This window comes from Calypte anna, chromosome 3 (genome assembly GCF_003957555.1).
Source record: "Calypte anna isolate BGI_N300 chromosome 3, bCalAnn1_v1.p, whole genome shotgun sequence".
Classification (NCBI taxonomy): Eukaryota; Metazoa; Chordata; class Aves; order Apodiformes; family Trochilidae; genus Calypte; species Calypte anna.
The window spans coordinates 67,149,519-67,165,200 of NC_044246.1; the positions used below are offsets into that span (position 1 = coordinate 67,149,519).

The 15,682-nt window shown below is 38.1% G+C and overlaps 2 protein-coding genes across 3 annotated transcripts in view; one reads left to right on the forward strand and one right to left on the reverse strand.

Annotated features, from left to right (window-relative positions):
• NT5DC1 (5'-nucleotidase domain containing 1) overlaps window positions 1–15,682 on the reverse strand; it is a 131,284-nt gene that overhangs the window by 101,037 nt on the left and 14,565 nt on the right. The window lies entirely within an intron of this gene.
• Window positions 6,459–13,421, forward strand: COL10A1 (collagen type X alpha 1 chain). Its single transcript, XM_008493501.2, has 2 exons — window positions 6,459–6,600; window positions 11,527–13,421. The coding sequence occupies exons 1-2, from the start codon at window positions 6,462–6,464 to the stop codon at window positions 13,419–13,421; spliced, it is 2,034 nt and encodes a 677-aa protein (XP_008491723.2). The 5' UTR covers window positions 6,459–6,461.

The window sequence follows — 15,682 nt, forward strand, 5'->3', positions numbered from 1 at the left end:
AGTGCAAATTAAACATATAGACATTTAAGCTACTTAATCATAAATTCATTTGTGGGGAAAAGGATGAATAGCAATATATAGAAACAGCTTTGTGTGTTTATGGTCTTGGAAACTGATCAAATTTCAATTAAGTGACACAATAGATAGGAGCTTCAAATTAATGCATTTATTTGATCAACATTTGTTGTTTTTGCTTTCAGAAGCAGAGCAGGAAGGAATAAAAATGAGGAAGGAGTAAGATCAGGCCAGCAGCATACGTAAGGTACTGGAAAAATCTTTCCTAACACCAATACTTCTATTTGCTATTGGGTGAAGATTTCCTTATCTTTACACAAACCTCATGTAATGGAGCCAAAAACAATGTGGTGTTGTTAAGAAGCATTAATCTCTAATAGTATCTGACTCTAAAAAATGTAAAATCAGAAATTTTATTCTTGGAGCTTTCTCCATAACCCACATGGAATGCATCTTTTCCTGAGGTTTCAGCCTGGTCATTCAGTGCCTCTGTAAGTTAACTCAGTCAGAATACAAATATAAATATTTAACTGAGTGTCATCTATTTAAATATTGCTATATTAAATAGACTTTGTGTGATCAACAGTCACCTGAGCTGAACAGAAACTGGTCAGCACCCAGTCATTTTTGCAGTTTCGAAATAAATAAAGACCATCCTTCCATTTCTGCATGAAAGTAGGAGATCTATTCAACCACAATTGGAAGCGTTAGAAGTACAAGGGCTCTAAATCTATAAAAAGATTAATACAGGACTGTGGGGGTAACAGAGCTTCATTTGTTTTGTTTGCTTGAGGAGGGGATAGTTTAGATGAACCTTGGTATGAATATGGATAGCACTACACAGCCCTGCATATTACATCAACATCTATTAATTACAAAAGAAAACATGCACTCTGGAACTCAGATGAAATAACATTTTTCACTTAGCAAAGTAAAATTTCTTCATTAATATGTTTTCTACTCCTATGCAGTCAAAGCTGACAGTGTTGGAACAGAAAAGACGCTCCATGTAAACACAAAGTAACAATTACAATACAAAATAAACAAAAACATCAGAACAAAACTGCAAAATCTCCAGATTTCCCATATCTATTGATTTTCCTGATACCTATTCTTTGGGTTCATTTGACCTGAAAAGTAAGAAGATGAAAAACATCTGTATTAGTTTTCCCCATTAAAAAAGGCACAGTGGAAAAATTTGTTCCTCTGCACTCCTATTACGAGCTTACCTGATTTCTATCACTGGAGCATCCAAACAGTCTTCACCATCATGTGACAGAAAGGGAGAGAGGATGCTTTGAAATCATGAACCTGAGATGACTTAGGAATTTCCAGAGTGTCATCAAGTGCACTACAAACTAGGAAACCCAATTACATCTTTAATTTCATGGCAGACTTTCAAACTTCTCTTAGGAATTCCTATGCTCCTTTATTTGATAACCTAAAGTTGGAGACTGAAGAATTTCCTCACTAAAGGCTGTGCTACATCCTATTACAGTCAACGTCAAAACGGTAGCTACCATGAGTTATATGAGATATAAGCATGTTAATAGAAGAAAGCTTATCACAGACTAAGGTAGAGTCTTGAAAATCTACTTCAGGCAGGCAACAAAATTGGAACTGACACTGTCAGAAAGCACTTCGCAGAGATACTGAACTATATTAAGATAAACTCTTAACAGTGTTGAGATTTTGTCATCAATAAAAGGTCACTCCGAAGTTTTCAGACTACTTTTTAAACCACAGGAAAAACTGGCCACAAACACATTCTTGCCTTGTTCTTCAGAACTGAGATTACCCAGCCAAACAAAAATCAATAGTAAATAGTCCTGGGATCCCTGAGTACCATATTTTAACATAAAACCTAATTATTATCCTGAATTTTATTTTGTAGTTTAAGACTAAAAGCTAACCATTAAAAATTTTACAAATCCTGAGCTGAAGGGGTGAACTTTTACTTTCAAGGAACTCGGTTCTTTGAAAATATTTAAGCACATGGTTGTGCTTAAATGGTGAAAAAAAATCAAGATCACATACTCTAAGCCAAAACAACAAACCTAAACATAATCACTCTGAAAATCCTCAGCATCAGAGATCTATTTAGCCAGTTCCCTACTACTGCAAGGACCCATCCCAGTTTTTGTCTGAATGTTGCATAATACTATGTGCTTAATTAAGCTGTTCCACATTTCTTCATTGGAAGCAATTGCTTTTTGTGGGAATCACTCAAGTCCTTTTGTGAGTAACTTTCAGGATTGTGGTGAAAGTCAGTTCCCATTTCCCAAAGGATGGTGCCACTTCCATGTCACTTACTCACGTGTTTCCACTCTGTGGGAGCAAGACACTGAAGAAACAGTGGAGTTTGGAAAGCATTTGCAAGTGTGTGCTTTCTAGCAATATTCAACAGCAAACTGAACATTCAGTCAGCAAGTCTGATGAAATACTACAGACTGCTGCAAATGTCATTTAAGACTGATTCTAGTACCTACTTCATATGATCCAGAGAAACTCTATTTTGAGTCTTTTTAGGGCACTTCAGCTTAGGGCTTAAAATTATTCTAATGCTGTTTTGAAGGAATACTACCACTGCTACCTTTATATGGCAAGAAGAAGCCAATACACAACTAAAAATTTCTGGAGTGGTACAATGGATCCACGTGCCACACCATTATTCCTGACTATTAGGGTAGTGGGTCAGGGGGAGGAGGGGAAAATGGAGATACTTTCAGTTGAAAGTGAAGACCACTATATGCATAGCTCCAAAACAAAAGAATCTGTACATTTATACTTTTAAAATAGGCATGCAAATAACCTATCTTTTAAAAAATGTACTGTTACTGAAAATAGGTATACACAAGTATGTTTATTGCATGTATTTTTGCACATGCAAATTTATACCAAAGCCTATCTTTCATGTGTTTTCATGGACCTAAATGTATGTTAACACCGTGCCAATAAAAAAATATCCCCAGCAATAAGAAAAGCATACAAAAGAAGTGAGCTCCAATTCTACCTCAATTTCCCACACCCACAAAAAACAAAACCTCAAACCCAAGAAGAAGCACAAGGTAGCACAATAAGGCGGAGCTCAGGTTAAACACAAGGACGACGGGTTTGCCTGCATGTACCTTTTAACCCCACAATCATCCCTATTTATGCAGAGACACACAGATCATTCACTTTCTTGTGCAAAAGGAACTGAGGCAGGAAGTGAGGCTGCTGGGCAAACATCAGTGTACATTATCGGTGCTTTTGTGACATTAAGTGTGCCTGCTTTGGGGGTATTTATGAATTAAGCTGGAAATTAACATGAAACTGTGTGTGCATAAAACCAGAGCCTGCTGTTCTTAACTTTCTTAACCAAATATTGTCAAATTAGCAACAACCACACTTCCCACTAAGGGCTGCTTATTTAAGTGTTTTAAAATCAAAAACCACTATTTTTGGATTCATGTGAACCAAAAAAAGGGGCTGAAGCTGTATTTCTTCAAGGAGGAAATAAACCCTATGCCCATTTGCCGCCTCTGTCAAAGGTGGATGACTGAATTCTCATAGAGAATAATTTTTAAATCAAGCTCCTTGAGAAGTTACACAAACAACCTGGGGACAAAGTTTCTTTCTTCAAAAGATTAAAAAGAACTGAGTGCATGCAAAGGGAGTAGACATCAGACATGCAAACATTCTGTGAAAACCACTGACCAGATTGGACACACAAGCTCAATGGGGAAAGCAGGCTTCAGTCTGAAGACCTCTGCAGTGGAAAGGGTTTATTTACAAAAATGGAACATAGTGTTGTTGAGGATGGCTAAGAAGAAGAATAGAAGAACAGAACTGTTCCACAATACATTAAATAAATGATTGCAGCAGTCTTTAAATCTCAACATTAATATAGCCCTCTAGTAAGCAAAAGAATTAGCACAATTGTAAGCAGAATAGACTTGATGGTCCATTGGTCTCTTTCAGTACAGTAACTTGTGTTCTAGGATATTTGCCATAATACATAAAAGCCAAAAAGTTGTTACTTGGAGAGAGTGGCATTAAACAAAGACACAAAGCAGGTAAAATTCAGCCCACGTTAACCTGTCATTTCACAGGATAGCCACACAGTTCAGGGCCACCAGCTCAGTCTTTTGGTTGGAACAGAAACAGGTGTCCCTTCTGTACCTAGCATGCATGGGAACTCCCAGCAAGGCAGGTTAATTATTAGTATTCTTAGAATATAACACACTAGTACCTTGCCTGATCACATTATTCTACAGTTGGTATTAGGATATGGGTACATATATACTCTTTCGCATAGATATTGCTTGTAAATCACCAAGTTGCACTCACTTGCTCCCTAGATAGCTTCCACAAATGTCTTGAATTAACTTGAAAAATAAACAAATGTTCACCTTTTCATGACAGTAACTTGTAGCACATGCTCAGCTTCCTTTCATAACAACACAGATATCTTGGTTTTTCCACTAAGTTTTGGAACAAAGATAACAAAGAATGTAAGAGACATCCAAAAAATCTAACTCCTACAAGACAGAATACCACATAACCGTGTCAAAGAAGTCTGCAATTGGTAAAAGAATTTTAATACAGATAGCTTATATGTGAGTACTTTTGCTGAGAATGTTTATTAAAGGAAAGTACACTATATATTCATTTCTACAGTTTCATCCTAAATGAGAAAAGTTTGTATCTTAATTTGTCCTTCAATCCTGAATGATGTTTCAGTCACAAGCAATTCAAAGGCTGAAAATTATTGCCTATTTAGTGCAAAATACTAATCAAAGTGATGCTGAAACACTAACATTCTATTATTTAATCACGAAAAGAAATCATAATCTGGGGGTACAGTCTATTAAGCAAGATTAGTTTAACAAACTTCCTTAGCAGCTAAAATAAGTCTATAATCTGAAACAAAAGAAAAAAGATATAAGATGCAATCAGGTTTGATCCACTAACATTAAAACAGCAAGTTTAAATTTACTAAACTGAAATTATTCAATAGGAAAAACATGCATCCAGTAAAAGTACAGCAATAACTGCATTTGCTTGAAAAAAACATTAAGAAAATTAATTACTACATGCAGGAAAGCTCAAAAATGCTCCATCAATCTCCTAAACTAAACGAGAGTACCTTTTAGGTTCTCACACAACTCTCTTACTAACATTTTAATTGATCATAACTTCTCCACTCATATCCCCATGAAAAATCACTCACATAAGTAGTCTCTATAGACTTGAGTGGAGTTACTCCTGAAAGTAACAGCTCAAAGTTCAAAACATATCTTTTTCCTTAAAACACAGAGAAATTCAGATAAAGCACTTAGAATTACCAACCTTACATATAAGTTATTTTTCCCAATGTTACCTTTTTTAGTTCTTAAAAAAAAAAAAAAAAAAAAAAAAGGGGGAGGGTGGGAGGGGTATAAAGTTTTAGAAAATACTGTGAGCAATACAATTTCATCAACAATAAGAAATCCAAGGGAAGAAGAAATAAAAAACAAAAACCATTTAACAGGATCTAGGTTGACAGTCGAAAATAGATTCCCCCACCCCTAAAAAACCACACATATACACATAGATAATTACTGCTTACTGTTTTTTTGAGGAGGAGCTTATGCCCAGCAGTCACCTAGCTAGGGGAAAAATAGTATAAATACTCAAGGGTGCCACTTGAAATCATCAGCTTCTGCTCACTCACCAGTGGCAGAAGGATTCCTCAACAGAGGATTCACTGCTCTACTACTCTGCATTGCAGCTCCACAACATTCTGGTATGTTATTTCATTTCATTATATTTGGTTTTAAAGATAACTTCTACAGGATATGTTTTCTGGCTGGGGAGGGAAGGCGGTTGATATTTAAGGGCCATTGACAGTATTCTTACTGCCACTGGGGCTATTTAAAAGTGTATAGATAGAAGCATGGTTTCAATAAAGACAACGTGAGATTCTTGTCACTGATACTCAAGAAACAAGCACTTGATGCTTCATCTGCTATAGCATTAGACAGAGGCAATTAGGTCTTGGTGGATGTCTGTGCATTTCCACTGAAAACTTTGTTTCAGTTTTGGTATACAGAATGCTTGGACTTTTGGAGTACTGGTTTACCTTGGTAAACAATTTCTGTTTCTCAAGACATTTCAGTTTTAAACTGACAACAGTTTAAAATAGGCTAGTATCAATTTAAAATAATTCTTCTCCTTTGAGTGAGACTATTGTATTTAAGCTACCTATATGACTTCTATTGAAGTGATAGCAATAATGCATCCCTTTTTCTTAAGAGGGTTTTTCACAAATAGAGAAACAGGAAGAAGTAAGAACAAAGTTATGTTACTTTTAATACCAAGACTTTAAGAAATTTCACTTAGTCATGGACTAAAACCAGATTTGAACAGCTTTTCTGTTCAGTAACAGACTTTTCCCCCTAACACAGATCAGATTTGGAAACATGCATTTACAAATCCCCTTACTGCTGCTGCTTTGTCTGAACATTGTCCATGGTAGCGATGGATACTTTTCTGAACGATACCAGAAACAATCCAGCATCAAGGGGCCACATTTCCTACCATATAATGTAAAGAGTCAAGGTAAGTTTATCATTTTTTTACAATAAGCTAACTCAATTATTTCTAGTAGGCCAATACATGAACGAAAGCTCTTTGTCTATACTAATGGCCTTCAACTTTCACTAACAGTTTAGGATTATTAAAATCTCATCACTGCAGAAAGAACTGGCAATGGGCTTTGGCAGTTGCCTCCTACTGACAAAGATGCACATGTCACAAACAAAATTTTTTACACATGAATCACCAAAGACAGAGAGAGGAGAAACAGCTACAGATATAATTGTCAGTAGTGGGAATAATATAGTATGATTGTGTGCATAATTATATAAAACATGGTAATTATCTTCAATTTTTTTTTATTCAACATTGGGGTTCCTGAACTAGACCTATCTACAATATTCAGAAAAACACCTCTTACATATTCTTTCATGTTATCTCTACTCAAAACAGACCCTAGGTGTGAATTTAAATATGTATGTGGTACACACTGCCAAGTGAAGACCTATTTAACATCTAGAAAGGCAAAATAAACTGATATATAATAGAAATGACAAACCTCTTTACAGTATTTTTATTATCAGACTCATCTCTTAGCAATATAAAATTCTAGCTGTATTATAAAAGTTCTCTTCATTTAATAAATCAGTCTTATTGTACAGGCAGATTGTATAGGTGATATATAATGGACCTGTCACATTGTGACTCTGATCTTCTGGGTATCCTCTCCGTCCATATAAGTTAAATGGGTAACTAAACTTCATGTTTGAAACTGGGTTCTATTTTATTTTTCCATGCTCAACACAAAGATTTTAAGAACTTGAAATCAAGGCTTCTGACTTCCTAGGTGCCGGTTTTATTTGATGAATTGTCCCCCACAGGTGATCAGTAGTCTCTATTTAAAATCATTAATAAAATTTAGAGAATTGAGTTTTACTTGTAAACAACCCTATGCCCCAACCCAGGAACATTATTTTCTTTCAGATATCAACACACTATTTAGAATAGTATCTAATTTTTGCTTTTGCTGTATCTAATGTTAGTTCAAGCAATCATGCTTGGGTAGAAATGAGGAAGCTGAAGGAGGTTTCAGAAAACAGGACTTGCAATAAGCTTCTCTTCACCAGAAAAAGGACATTTTAGACTGTATCTACATTGGAAAATAGGGTAGCACAATAAAAGCTGATCTGGAGAGCAGAGCAGTTGGTGCTCAGGACATAGAATCCACATTACCTTTATTTAGGAGGTTTCATTTCAGAATAGCTCTGGTCTGATGCTATGGACTGGATGCTCACAAGTATCACATATTGAGTCCAAAGATGTAGTCCTGGTCTCAGATCAGCCAGCTCCAGTCTATGTGCTACACGAAAACTCTGCAGTAAGAAGCAAGTGGAAGTGGCATGGCTGGGAACTACCCCCCAGAAATGTTCTTCTGGGCCATATCCATCAAATATGGTCACGGTTTCTTACCCAACTTCAGCACAACGACATTCTGGAATCCTACCAGAGCTCCCCAACTGAATTTAGGTACATGCACATAAACAGCTACTTGGAGGACTTATTAACTGGAATTAATACTGGGTTAAAGTTGCATTTCCCCCCTCTCCCTTGATTAAATTTTCATAGTGTTTCTCCATGACTCTACTCTGAATAATTTACAGATTTATGTTATTTTTAAAGTACAGTATTTGGTTAGTTATCCTCTACCATATTCTACTTACTGTTCTTTGCATACTGTTCTCCCTCCCACAGAAAACACTGGGAAAGGGGCAACCAACAGCAAATTAAGAAAAAGGAGGGAGCAGAGTAGACAGAAAATCAGATTAAGGGGTGAAATAAATTATCCTGAACTAGGTCTTCACTTTATATAATAAGACAGAATGTAATGTGTGTGAAACTTCATATTTAGAATGAAAATTATTATATCAATATGTGAGAAGTATAAAATGCTGTCTTTTAAGGAAAGGAAACAAAGGCTAAATACTAGACCTCAAAAGCAGGAGTAGCCTACAGTTTTAAAGACATAGGAGTCCAGTCATTCAAAATTGCTTAACAAATCTTCATAATCATAGCTTACTTTTGCTATTTGGTCACCAAACAGTGGCTTCCAGAGATTTAGTTAACAATAAATTATCTTTTAGGTTTGTACAGCTTTGTCAAAAAGCAACATGTATCTACAATTTCAGTTCTAGGCCCAAATTGGTAACTCAGGGCAACAATTTCTGTTGGCAATTAAACCCAATCAAAACTTAATTTATTTAAAAGTTATTTTAAAGTTTTAAATTTTGTTTTTGACAGCTCTGCAGTCAGAATATACTTTCCTTTTCTCTGTGTATTTAGTGTTATCATAACATACCTAGTATATTACTACATACTAGGACATTTTTAAAACCAGTAGCTCTTTGACTTAAAATCTGAAAAGTTCTCGTTGAGAACCAACACTGAATTAAGTCTGACTGTTCAGCAATGCTTATATAAGCCTTTATTGTAGGTTATGCTGAAGTCCTCATACTTAATTCAATAGATAAATAAGATTTGACTGCACTCAGATAACATAAGCCAACTTTGCATCAAGATATGTGCCAAGACGCATAAAAGAGGAACAAGCCACAACTTTAATTTACCTGGTAAAAAGCTTATTTCATTAATGTGTTCAGCTGTCCTTTCCTCAGAGGACTTGATGTTGTCTCTAGACAGGAAGATTACCAGACAATTCAATCTAAAAGCACCACAATTTTGAAACAATGTATCTCCTCACAGAAAATCTCTTAACTACATGAACACTAAGAGCTTTTAGCATCTTGTGCAAAACAGCAACACTCATCAGTTTGTGAACCTAGGACTGATATAAAGGTGAATCTAAAACACAGTTAAAAAATACCTATTTGCATTTTTTTCTCTAATGCTTAAAAACAAAACAGCATTAGCTCAGGAAACTGCTTAGGTATTTCTATTGAGGCTTTGATCTGATCTCCCTGTCTTCCTATGTAAACAGATTTTTAAACTGTCTGTCTAACCACAGACACAATCTATGGAATAAATTCCAAGTCCTCCAGTTGAGCACACTGTTTTTTCTGATGTGAGCTCTCTTATCAGTCATGAAGGGATATAATGTGTAAAAAAAAATTTACATTTCACTTTTGCTGCAATGTACATGTTAATTTTGACAAGCTTAAGCCTTTTTTTTTTTTATGATGTATTTATCGCACCTTATGTCACCTTTTAGCAAGAAAACCAACTTGCAATTACACCCTACTGAATCTGGGAGCTGAGCGGTAAGAAATCCAACAACATCATTAAGATACCAAGTACTACAACAGATTTGTCAGTGGTACTCAGAGATTCCAAAGTTTCCTTTGCTGCTGAGAAGGATGTGTGTTTGCATTCTCAGTTTTTCAATAAATCACAGGCATTGTTTTCTTTCTATGTGTAGTATTTTAACAATTATCTTCCTTTTCATTGCTTTAAGGAGGATGAGATAGGAAGGTGTGCACAATAAGGTCTTATATATTCGTGCTGGCTTTATGCACCAGCAAAAAAAAAAAATGCACTCTATGCGCTTGGTAGACATGAGCAGTTTCCCTGACAATATAGGAAGAAGGCACGCTTTCAGGTCCAATATCAAACCAAAATCAAATATATTTCATATACACATATGTATTTTTTAAAATATCACAAGTACAAGAGTAGTTTTCTAACTCCATCTCTTTTTTGAGTCCTCAAGACTAACTACAGATTGGGAAAAAGAAACTAATTATCTGAGAGACAGCAGGAGAGTCACTGCATAAAGTTTTATATATATGTATCTATACACACTGCTCTCTATGCAAGAGAGCAGACTTTATGCAGACTTTAGCTGGTTCAATTGTTAATCTTATAAATCTTTTCTAAATAAACAACAAACAACATTGTGCCATTATAAAAACAGAAAACATGATCTTCCTATATCCCTCAGTTTTTATTTTTAAAATCACCTCAAGTTTACATTCAACATCAGTATGGTATTTTGCTCTACAACACAGCCAGTTGCTGGAAACAATAGAAATGGTCTCACAATATCTAATGTTAAACTTGTCTGTAACATCTTAACATCTTATGTAACAATCTGAAACTCCATCCAGTAATCAGCATCCATTCCAACAGGAAACTGCAAGAAAACTAACCAGTGACCTTTGTTGTTCCTCTATTTGTGACATTTGGATATTTGGCTCCACCTGCTGTTTTGATGACTAAGAAAGAAAATGCAGTATATATTAAAAAAACCCCAATGCCAGAATTCTGACTGTTAGAGTAACTTACTGATGCAGTAAGTTGAATTATCAGTTGCTACTTTGCCACTGTTCTAAATTTTATGAAAAACAAAAAATCTTTAAGACAGTATTTAAAAATATATCATTCATATGTTTACAGACCAAAACCAGAGCCATGTCCTGCTTTTGGAGGTGTGAGACAGGGGAGGGGGGGGAAGGACATATAAACAAACACTCACTACTTAAACATACCAGGAAATATCTTAAAAAAAGCTGCTATACCTGTAGACAGGAAACTTTCTCTGGTTTCATTCATCACCAAGATGCAAAACTGATAGTTTGCTAAACCAGTTACCTGTTGTTTGTTTGTTTGTTTTTTCCCCTTCCTTAATAGCTTGCATCTGCTTGCACAGAATCTTTTAAACACCTTGATGACCCTACAGGTCTTGCTTGGAGCCAGAAATACTTTGAGAGGCTTTGTGGCTCACAAATCCAACACATTTGCACTTACTAATTTTTATTGTAAGAGCTCTGAAGCACTTCTGCCCTGCCCATCAGGTACTTGGTGACCACAAGTATAAGAAACTGGACTTCTGTGAGGTTCACATTAAGCTAACATTTCACAAATTTCACCACTGTGCTACAAGTTTGCAAATCTGTTGTGGCTGCCCTGGTTGACTTATTTTCCTCTCTCTCACAGGTGTGCAGGTAAGGGGTGAACAAGGGCCCCCTGGTCCCCCAGGCCCTATTGGACCAAGAGGACAACCGGGTCCTGCAGGAAAGCCAGGGTTTGGAAGTCCTGGTCCCCAGGGGCCCCCTGGTCCCCCAGGACCACCTGGATTCTCTGCGGTTGGAAAGCCAGGCATGCCAGGTCTACCAGGAAAGCCAGGAGAGAGAGGACTAACTGGTGAGAAAGGAGAAGCTGGACCTGTTGGGCTTCCAGGAGCAAGAGGGCCACAAGGACCCCCTGGCATCCCCGGCCCCGCAGGACTGTCTGTTCCTGGCAAGCCAGGACCACAAGGCCCTCCAGGAGCTCAAGGACCAAGGGGCCTCCCCGGAGAGAGGGGAGAGCCAGGTATCCCTGGTATAAATGGACAAAAGGGAGAAAATGGATTTGGCATTCCAGGTCGTCCAGGTGGCAGGGGTCTTCCAGGCCCACAGGGACCCCGAGGCCTCCCTGGTCCTGCTGGGGTAGGGAAACCTGGTGAAAATGGTCTTCCAGGTCAGCCAGGTTTGAAAGGTGACAGAGGTTTACCAGGTGCACCTGGAGCAGCTGGGATGCCAGGTCCTCAGGGTCCTCCAGGAGAACCTGGAGAAGCTGGAGTCGGCAAGCCTGGGCCAATGGGACCACCAGGACCAGCAGGCATCCCTGGAGCCAAGGGACACCCCGGACCTGCAGGCTTGCCTGGATCCCCAGGTCTCCCAGGATTCGGAAAGCCAGGATTGCCAGGGATGAAGGGACACAGAGGGCCTGAAGGTCCTTCTGGCCTTCCAGGACCTAAGGGAGACCAAGGCTCAGCTGGTGTGCCAGGAGAACCAGGGCCCGCTGGGCCACCAGGGAACATGGGCCCTCAAGGACTCAAAGGCTTTCCTGGTGAGAATGGCTTACCTGGTCCCAAAGGAGACAAGGGCCCTGCAGGTCCCCCAGGATTCCCAGGAGCCAAGGGTGAACGAGGCCTGCGAGGATTAGAGGGAAAACCAGGATACCCAGGAGAGCAGGGTCTTGCCGGTCCTAAGGGACACCCAGGTTTCCCAGGTCCTAAAGGTGATGCTGGCCACGCTGGGCTACCTGGCTTGCCTGGTCCAATGGGTCCACAAGGAGTTAAGGGAGTGCCAGGGATCAATGGTGAGCCAGGTCCCAGAGGGCCTTCAGGAATACCTGGGAACAGAGGCCCCATCGGACCCCCTGGCCTGCCAGGAGCCCCTGGTGCAAAAGGTGAGCCAGGAGCACCAGGACTGCCGGGCCCAGCAGGGATTTCTACAAAAGGCTTAAGTGGACCTATGGGACCACCTGGACCCCCTGGGCCTAAAGGCAGCAACGGAGAACCTGGCTTGCCAGGTCCCCCAGGTCCTCCTGGTCCCCCCGGCCAATCCATAGTCCAACAGATGCCTGAAAGCTACATTAAAGCGGGAGAGTCCCGGGAGCTATCGGGAATGTCTTTCATGAAAGGAGGAGTAAACCAAGCTCTGACAGGAATGCCCGTGTCTGCTTTCAGTGTCATCCTCGCCAAAGCCTACCCCGCAGCAGCGGTCCCCATCAAATTTGATAAAATCTTGTACAATAGGCAGCAGCACTATGACCCCAGAACAGGAATCTTCACCTGCAGGATCCCTGGACTGTACTATTTCTCCTATCATGTACATGCAAAAGGAGCAAATGTTTGGGTTGCACTCTACAAAAATGGTACCCCGCTCATGTACACTTACGATGAGTACAAGAAAGGATACCTTGACCAGGCTTCTGGCAGTGCTGTCGTCGATCTCATGGAGAATGATCAAGTGTGGCTCCAACTGCCTAACTCAGAATCTAATGGTCTCTATTCCTCTGACTACGTTCACTCTTCTTTCTCAGGTTTCCTATTTGCTCATATCTAAGAACATCCCACTCATGCTGTCCTGACACCCTCTCCTTCAGATCATTTTAACAGGGCACTGATCTGATTCGTCACTAGCAGGTCATGCAACTTTAATTTTGCAACAGAAATGGAGGAAAGAGTGAGATGGTGGAATAGAGTGGTCCAAACTTAATAGAATAATACTGTATGTTTTTAGAGAATTTTCATAAGAAATTATTTTCAAATTATGGTGAATTGTCCAAATGAATGCAACATTAAAGTTTTATGAATTAATATAATTCAGCAGTGTCTCACTTTTTTTTTTTTAAATTAAAAAAATGAAAATCAGAATTTCTAATTTTTACATCTCATAACACGAAGGAACCACTGCAGGACTCTTCAGCATACTTCACTATACTTGAATTAACCAAAGGTATTATTCAAAGTAAACAGTCTCAGATAAAGCATGGTCATCACAACAGATAATACACTTCAGCTACTGTGACAAAATATGTCACAGTTTTATTTCCACTTCTCTTATTAATGAATAACCATCTTGCAGAAAGATCTGTTACTGAAGATCTAAAACTACAATATGAAAAAGCAACCAGATTTGAAACCTAGAAATCCACTCCGCTTTCTTTGATTCACATTTTGTAATCTGCAGCAACAATCTAGATAGATATTTTTAACCTCCTAACATTCTATAAAACTACAGTGTTCAGAATACAGTGAAACAACTATCAACAAATCCAGAAGAGCCTGTCTTCACAGGCATACAGAAACAAAAATCAAAACAGCTTTTCCACCCCAAAATTGGAGACAATCTTTATGCTGCTTTTCCCTGAAGAGTTCTCACCTTTAAAACACAATACCCTTGGGCCTGTATTTTACTTCAATGGCAAATGTATTAGATGATGACAGTAATCAGTCAGTAGACATATTTATTACATTATCATGTCTCACAAACATTAGACAACTTGTTATGGGTCTAAGTTAATCGTATAAAGCAAGCTAGCTTAGTAAAATTAGTGTTTATAAACTAGGAAACTGCAGTAATTTGATCACACATTTCTTCCAATGACAGTTACCATTCACATGCTTTAAAAGTATCATATATATAAAAATTCATATCAACTAATATTTTAAATACAAGGTTTTGATCACTTTAACTGAGAGTGCGTAGGCACATGTTTAAGTTTTGTGATATCACCATTTCTTCATGAAAGAACATCAGGCTTGCTATACTGCATCCATTTGGAATCAGCACTTTCCCAAGTACTTGATAATATGTTTGATTTACAAAGAAAGTGAGGACAGTATTAGGTTGATCCGTTGTTAGCAAAGCTAATTAGCAGAACTACCAAGAAGGTAATTTTGCAGAATTTTTTTTTATTTATTTATTATTAAGTGCTGCTGGATAAGGAAGTCTGAGACTTGTGCTATACTTTGGTAAAATAATAAGTGAGGAGTAATGTGAGTAAGGAGTGTAATGTGAGATCTGCTTATTTCAGCAGACAAGTAGACCTAGGCGAGAGAACTGGTACTACTATTATAAACACGGCACACAAATGTACAGGAACACAATCAATAAGTAGCAATCCTGGGATACTTTTCTTTCAGGCTAAAATAAAACAAGACACTTCAGTCTGAATTGTCTATCCTCACTTTTCTACCTTTGTATTTTAGGTGAAATATCAATTACAAATCTCCTAAGAATTTTTTTCACTAAAAATGTTTCCCTATGCAGTCACTTGCATTAGTTCAGCAACACTTTACAGTATTTAAACATAGCACGTGCTGCTGCCAATACATTCAACCTGTCTGACACTTTTGTTTCAGAAACAAATAGAGGGACCGAGTAATGGAGCTCGAAAATACTGCTCAGTAGTTGTAAAGCTTCTGGTTAATTGCTTTACATCTGAAACGTATGCCGATGTACATGTTTAAAATTGTTGGAGAAGCCTGAAACTCAGCAGTATGTTACTGTTCTGTGATTTTAACTATCTAGTGTCTGTACAAGAAACTGGGCCTCAACAGTATCCTTAAAAACATAGTTCAACAATTTTTATCATCCACCTACTTTAAATAAGGTTTTGTCCTTTAACGTCTTCATTCCTCAAATTAATACATAGGACTTCAAATACGTCCACAGCTAAGTACCTCAGGCCTGTCTTCTCATAGCTGTTTAGACACTGAGCCACTGAGACATCCTCACTCAACACTGAAAAGCTAGAGATTATACAAAGACTGGGGCACAAGCACAACTTCTCCCCTGATTTTATTTTTGGATTCTCAGTT